The 7,883-nt window shown below is 38.4% G+C and overlaps 1 protein-coding gene across 1 annotated transcript in view; it reads right to left on the bottom strand.

The window, feature by feature from the left end:
- Nucleotides 1-3,106: 3,106 nt before the first annotated feature.
- Nucleotides 3,107-7,883, bottom strand: part of LOC137980720 (synaptotagmin-16-like) — a 9,008-nt gene continuing 4,231 nt past the window's right edge. Inside the window, exons 3-4 of the mRNA XM_068828149.1 lie at nucleotides 4,339-5,120; nucleotides 3,107-3,322 (exon numbers count right to left, since the gene is read on the bottom strand). Of these exons, the coding sequence (XP_068684250.1) occupies nucleotides 3,107-3,322; nucleotides 4,339-5,120 (998 nt within the window). The remainder of the gene's footprint in view (nucleotides 3,323-4,338; nucleotides 5,121-7,883) is intronic.

The raw sequence follows: 7,883 nt of genomic DNA, 5'->3' as shown, positions 1-7,883 counted from the left end.
TTATCCACAAAAAAAATATGCCCACATATACAACGGTGCATATAATACGTCTTCGGACGGACAATCGGTACTATACCTCAATCAGACATAGCTTGATGCTACTCATAATTGGAAAATTATTAATGTAGCTTAAACATGGAGACGCGCATCATGAAAGGGATCAGGCTCTGTTTTATTCAAGCATAACTGATTATCCAAGATGGCGATCAAAAAACAGAACAAGAAGTCATAAAAGCTATTTCCAGGGTGAGGAAACATCTTACAACACGTTATGGACACATCGCTGTTAGGGGCTCTTTTACTGCACAAATTATCACAGAGGACTGTATGCGTCAACGGTTGATCAACAAATCAGCAGCATTTGCGTAAGGTACAACGCCTTTTACAGTGCGTCTTCATGTTTAAAACTACATTTCAAGGACTTTCTTTGAATAGAACTTTTTAAAGTTACTTTCATAGAAAGTTCAAAGAAAGTCTGAATTGTTTCTTTAAGGTACAGTTAATGATTCCACAATCCGGGTAGCATCAAGCTATGTCCTGATGGACGTATGGTTCCCAATTTCAGTTTGAAGCCGTCGCAGGCGTCTACAGTGGTTATAATGAAAAGTGCAATATGAGTATGTATTTGCGAACGTCTTGATTTTTGATGGCTGTGAAAGCACAAATGTCATGTACCGATTAGGGCTTTGTCGGTTTCTGTCCTCGCCCGGAATTAGATGAAGCCGACTGTTTGTACGCAGCCTGAAGAGCCTGTCAGTTGTTTAATTAAGAAATATTTCACATGTTAAAAAAAATAACCCCGCTTTCACACTATATCCCTCGTAAGAAAAGACGCTGCAGTGATGTTTTGACTTTATTCATATTTAAATACGTTTATCGAGTTACAGTCTATTTTACATTCATCAAGAGTCTCTGCAACAGATAAGTTTGTTTGTACATCTTAGGTGACTGATAATGTAAAAATAAATGTGTAAATAAAATAAAAGCTGAGGCTGTTGCTTTTAAATGACCAAGTACGCCGTTGTTACGGGTATCACGTTCATATCAACAATAATAGTAGCCTATTAAAGCATGCTTAAAGGCGATTTTCTTACGATCTCAGACACACTCCATAGATTTCAGCCATAAATTCCATCTTTACTTATTTAGTTTGCGACAGGTCGACTTTCGATCTAACAGTTTGAGTCATCGTGTGAACTACACTCTAGTAATTAAAGACTCTCTCCTACTCAGATTGGCAGGATCCTGGAAACAAGAATACAGGTATTAAACGGTCACGTGTTCAAGTGGAAAGCGTTGTGAATAAGTTTTGTTTGACGACTGGAAGAACAAACTACGTAATTTATTTGTTTTAATTTAAATATATATTATTTAAATTGTCAATTGAAATCTAGCTAATTATTTGAAATTTTCTGGTTAAATTTACTATCTTCATTTGTATAAAAGTTACATTTCATTTTATTTTTAACCCACACATCTTTTAGTTTGATTTTCGTCGCCTTAATTAATTCTTTAAGTTAGAACTGATCATTTATTGGTTACGCATCGGCCAAAGAGTGCCAGCGACTTATTTTTTGTTCTTTTTCTTGTATCATGTCGTTCCAATGTCTGATCTCCTCTTGCCCGCTAGAATTTTTTCCCATCGAAAACCAACCAATCATGTCCTTTTTCTTCCTTGCCCTTGATTGTTATCACAGCTATAGTCAAAGTGACCAGCTGCAGATCTTTCTCTGATATTTCATACATGAAACTCTCATTGTACTCTGATCTGCCATGTTCTTCCTAATGGTAGTTTTACTTTTTGCAACTTGCTTGCCAGAAGATGACAACAAAGTCACTTTCACGTATTGAATCTGTCAGTGAATGAGAAATCAGTGTGACTGTTACACAGCATACGGCTGACTCTCGACAAATTTAATCAAGCAAATCAGGCATTGATTGGACTAAATTCAATATCGCCGGGGAAGATAAGAGGAAGACACCGTCCGGTAGGAAACGTAATACCAAATATTTTGTTTCATTGCTCGATTTAGCTTTCCTGAATCATATTCAAAATAAATTTTCTGCATATAAAGAGAAGTTTTTATCTGGGATAAAATTACGTTGATTTAGCAAGCAACACTGTGGCAATCATCAAGATCTATTTGAGTTGGAGATAGCCCCTATTTCCCGAGAGTCAACTGCAGCGTGTATATGATGATCCCTTATGTTTAACATTTAGCTTGTAACGATTGAATCCACATATCATTACATTCCAAGGCTGAATTAGAGCGTTGTGGTTTTAGTGCAGTTTTGGATATGATGATCTACGTCATTAGCTTATGGTTTAATGCCCGAGAACCTTTCAAAAATCAGCTGATGCATTAGTTTACCGACTTGTTTTTGCCATGCTGTATTTTAAATCAGCCTATATCGCATACATTTAACATAAAGATGAACAGAATTTCAGATGAGATTGAAGAAACTAAATGAGTGTGGCGGTTAGTTGGAAGGTTATCTTTATGCCTCATTCAGTTTTAGACCAAATTTTGAGGACATTATTATTCAAGTTCTATTCATTCGGTATTACAGTATGAATGAGTGACCAACAAACATCGTCCGATCTCGAACCTGCTGTATAACGGGGAAAGATGCCACTCTTCCTTTCCACCAATTACGATCGATCAGCGCCTTTCACGTTATCTGCAGTGAGGTTATTTCACTTTCCTCATTTTTGTTGCCCACGCTAGTTTTTCATCTTTGAATCATATTAATGACAAGTGAAAGACGTCAATGCGTTGAAGATGACTTATAGCCCGCCCACACAACCAGCCCACACATGCTAACCAACAAGCCTAATATTTCATATAATTTCCGACGGAAGTTTCCGAATGTCAATCATTTTAGCGGATCCACGCCTGTCTCGTGCAGTGGTTGTGAAATATACGATGTTCATTTGGAAAAAACAATTTTTTTAAAGTTTTTTATCACGTACAGTGAGTCCCACACATGAAGAAGTAATTCTTTCCTTCAAAGTTTAACCAAAGTAAAGACTGGCGGATTAGGCGCCCAAAAAAACACTTATGCTTAAAATAAACCAAAATATATTCAAAGTAAAATTTAGAGTTTATATACCTGGTGGCTCGTTGCATTGCAAACATTTCGCAAACTGCTTGCCTTCAATACTTCCACCGTGAGTCTTCCAGTGAAGTGATTGGTAACAGAGTGATACAAGTAATTCAGGAGCCCCGCTTTGCGCCATTGCAAGTGAAGATACCGAACCATAGGATCCGTAACTTTTGACGCTTGCAGTGTCTGACAAATCGTACAATGAGTCAGAAGCCTGCAATGGAAACAAACGCATCTTTATCTTCGTTTCTGTAAAGGAACAATCTAATTTTGCTTTACCAGCTTCATTTTAGGTATTGACTCTTTTACTGGTGGACACAACACGGATATAGAATAATGAATCGGTTGTTTTTGTATCCATGTGCATGTCAGGGCTGTATGTTTTGTACAATTCCGTTTCGGTAATCTCGAAAACTTTGGCTGTGGCTGTTCAGAGAGGTGATACAACCGAAACGCACACCAACATGGTGATATGGACAATTTTATAATAATGGCTTTGTTTGTGACTTTGTGCTTGTCATGTAAGCTCTTGTTTCAGACCTAAGCAAACAAGACAATTCTAGAGAACAAGCTGGTTTTGAATATAATGCAAAATTGGGTCCGCCAACTAAATTTACTCAAAATTTTAATATTGTAAAGTACAATAAAAGAAAGCATTTTTTCTTCCAAGGGATTAAAAGAATGTTCTTTCGATCAACATTGGAGAACTGTGTTCTATTAACGCGGACGTCATAGGTCACCATCAGTGAACAATGGTTGTTTAAAATACACCACCTTGTCATTGGTTCCACATGATTAATCTCCTGCATTTGCATATGGTTTGCTCCGCTCTTTATATTTGTGTGAATTTACAATAAAGACTGAGGAGCACTCTTTCGAATAACGTTTACCACGATAAAATTATTACTGCTGATAAAATAAAGATATAGACCGTCGTACAATAAACCCATCATCCCAAAGTCTCAAAATCCATATCTTTGCACCAACAGAGTCAGAAAGCATTGTATTCGAAGGGTCAAGGAATAAACTGGAAAATCTAGAGAAACATAGAGAAGAGTATTTGTATTAAGCTGTTGCATTACCACCTTCAAAGCTTTTCCCTTGGGCAAGAAACCAGTCACGAAAGTTTTCCTTCTCATTCACCTTTTCAGAGATCACTTCAACAGAAAAATTTAAGGATATTGTAAACAGCCTGAGAATAATTTCATACTCGTAAAATATCAAACTTACACTAAGTGCATTTCTTGGAGTAAGTGTTCGCCATAGTGCTTCTCCGTCGCCTTCCAGGTCGAATTCTGTAACGCTAATAGTTAATTCACCAAGTAGTTTATCCCTAGACAGTTTTTCGTGGCCATATAATCTAAACCTCAAGCCACCTTCATGCAAATCGCTTTGAGCAACACGACTGAATGTAAAGGTTTCATGAAAGTTCGGATTTGTTGATGGTTTTGCTTTTGTTTTAAAACGCTGTTTCTTTGCTGGTAGCAACACAACCCGAATTTGAACACTGGCAGCACCTCCTCTGTGTTTTGTCGGCACATCTTCCGCACGGATAACCGTTACAGCTAATTTTTCTGCTGTCGGGGCATAGCTTGCCGACACTTGTAGTCTTCCCGCCGTAGAGAGAAATTCCTCTTGACCGATATCAATTGCTTCTCCATAAGCAGATACAGCGCGTCTTGGGTCGGCCGGACTATATTCTCCATCCGAATATTTTCCGTAGCCATAAACTGATGCGCTATCTCCCAAAGCTAGATCACCATCCGACTTGCTCCCACTTGTATTAAAGCTACTTCTTCGGCTGGTTGCTTTCGATGATGGCCCAACATAATCATCATCTGTTTCGGTGCCATACGCTTCGCCGAGTTCCGCGTAACCACTTTTCTCTTCGGGTGAATCAGCCGGTGGCTCAGTCTTAAAAAACATTCCAGCCTTCAAACACTGGTATAAAATCAGCAATAGAAGGCAACAACCACCGATAACTGCCATGAATACGATGGCGGGGGTTGGCACTGAAACACGAACATGAAAGGAAAATTAATAAAAACAACTTCAACTAAACGTAAACGGAATTCGTAACAAGAAATTCACTCAAAACACGAACGGCTGACATACACCCCATGTTGGCCTTGAAAAAGCGGCCAAAACAGCGAACAAATTCGGTTAAGGTTTCGACATGTTGCTAACTGTTACGCCTCGCAACAGAAGGTTGAAAATCGCTGTCATTAGGTTCTTTGATCAAAGATCATGAATTATTTATCTCGGAGCTTGCGATCACTTGATTAAAAAACACAAGGCCAGGTGTTCATAGCGAATTCTAGTCAAATGACAAGTTTTACAGCCACTGTGGCTGCTTCGACTCAAGAAGTTCTTTAATTAAGAGCTGTGGTAACGCCCTGTAACAACATGCTTGTTCAACTGATGTTATTTTTTTCCGATTTCTTATGTTGTCCTCAAACTTGTCATCTTTCATGGCATGCCGCTTGAACATCTCCTTGCCCTCTTTGAGCACTTGGGTTTACGTTAAGTAATGTCAATTGATTTTAATTTTATTCGTGAATTTTCATTGCTTCGATAAGCGAAAAAAATGTTGAATTAAATTTCGGTTTCCATCAGTGCCTAATGCAGGTCTCACCAGACCACACGTTTAAGAACCCATCATCTCAAATCTAGTCCATCTCAAATTTTAAACCATGGAACATGGACAAATGAACCAACTGCGAATAACAACTGAATCGCGTTTTGTTGTTGTTGTTGTTGTTGTTGTTGTTACTTTTGCGGCATTTTTTCAATGTTCGTGACTTTTCTGTCACATTTTGACTAAAGGTAGTCAAATACTGAAATTTTAATTGTTATGATCATAGGAGATCTATCTTGATTTGATGGCTTTTGTGAAATTCATGAAAACAGGTCGAAGAGGGTTCACTGCATGAAAGTAAAGAAAAGAGATTAAGGGATCCCTTCATCATTGGTAAAGCCGCTGCGAAACAATCGCTGAGTCAAAGGATGCATACGCAACCAACAACGCCAGAGAATTACTTAAAAATAAAAGTTTATATTTTTGTAAGCACTGCACATGTATTTCAAGTCACTGGCTGTCTCGAGGTGTGCCAACTGTCCAACAATGAATGTGGTATGACGTTAATTAAAATTCAGAGGAGAATTGGAAATCTTCGACATGTCGTTATTGTTCGTATGTCCTAAAACGGTAAGAATGTTTTTAAATGCGTGCTGCACGTGGACAGCTATTGGTTGCGATATTAACATTACGGAATAAGCACTAGTGTTAAATCAAGTTCTATTGATCAGTGTTTCCCTTGGAATTTAAAACCAGAGAGTTGACTCTAGAGTAGTGTCAACACTAGTATTACACTGTGGATGCTTACCATTTAGCCACTGAAAAAACCCGGAAATTTCGCTTTGAGGTCAAATGGAAAGGCAATTTTCCGGAAAATATTTTAGGAAATTGTGGACAGACTCCAGAGTCCTCTATTAAAGTTCGGAATGGAATTCGGGAAATGGCCTATATACCACTTGCGAGAATAGTTCCGTTTGCAAGCCCTTCTCACATGATGGAGTAAATATGCGGGACTGCAGAGTAGTAAAATGATATGGTAAGCGCCATTCTCACCCGGTTGGTAATTAAATTCGGAAAATCGCTTAACTTCATGCAACGATCATTCCATCCGGATTATTTGGCTAAATGGTAAGCTCATTGTGTTTCTCTCAAGTGTGACCGTAACCCAGGTTCTCTAAAAAACGCTCGCAAAAGCGGCGGAACTGAGCTTTGCAGACCAAAGAAAAACACGACGAAGAACGACGCGTCTAAAGTTTCTAGCACTTTGCGTTCTTTAGGCAATCATTTTTTTCACTAGTTCATGTTATCAGTAGAGCCCAGATATGACCAGATAAGTGAGAAAAGATTGTTTCAGCAAAGTTCTGTAGATGTTAATAGGATTGACATTGGAAATTCGTACTCGCACTCAGGATGGTACTCGAAGCATGTCAAACAGTGAATGATTGATTCATGTTAATGAGAACCTGTTTGGAACTTTCCAATATAATAATTTTTGTTTTCGTGCTTGCAAATTTCCCTTATGTCCGGGTTTGTACACAGCTGCAAAAATTGCAATTTTTCGAAAAAAAAAACGTAAAAGCTGAAAACTGAGACTCTGACGAGTCCCCAACTAGAACTCGCGATTTTTGCGAGTTTTGCAAAAATTGCGAATTTTGCGAAAAATCGCAAAAGTCGTAAAAGCTGATCATGGAAAGAGGAAGATAAGTCCCCAACGAGGACTTGTCTTCCCTATCTTTAAGGTTTTTTTACGATTTTTGCGATATTTCGCAAAATTCGCAATTTTCGCAATTGCGTGCAAACCTGGACATATCCAAGTTTCTAAACAGACAACTCAGTCAGAAAAATGAGCTTTCGACGGTTTGTTTGAAGTTAGAAGAAATGTTTAATTGGCTCCCATAACGCTTCAAGAGTCAACAACGGTTAGATCGCGCAACTCAAGTTGAAAGTTGAGGCAAGTACGTAAACCTGTACCAGTTGCCCTTTCGAAAGATCATGCAAACTAGAAGGTATCTTTTCTTTATTCCACTCATGTCACAGTGCTACAGGTCAAAGTTTCAAAATGGCTGAGAAGCTCGAGTGGAATGATGCAAAGAAGGACGAAAAGAAAGTTAATGGCTTTCAGCACTGGAGTGTCTCCGATTTCCCCCATGAAAAACGGTACATGTATTCTTTGAGACGCGAAATTCCCATATCACTG

Source organism: Montipora foliosa, chromosome 12 (genome assembly GCF_036669935.1).
Source record: "Montipora foliosa isolate CH-2021 chromosome 12, ASM3666993v2, whole genome shotgun sequence".
Classification (NCBI taxonomy): Eukaryota; Metazoa; Cnidaria; class Anthozoa; order Scleractinia; family Acroporidae; genus Montipora; species Montipora foliosa.
Note: the sequence above shows the minus strand (reverse complement) of the source record. Positions and strands in the feature narration are given on the sequence as shown.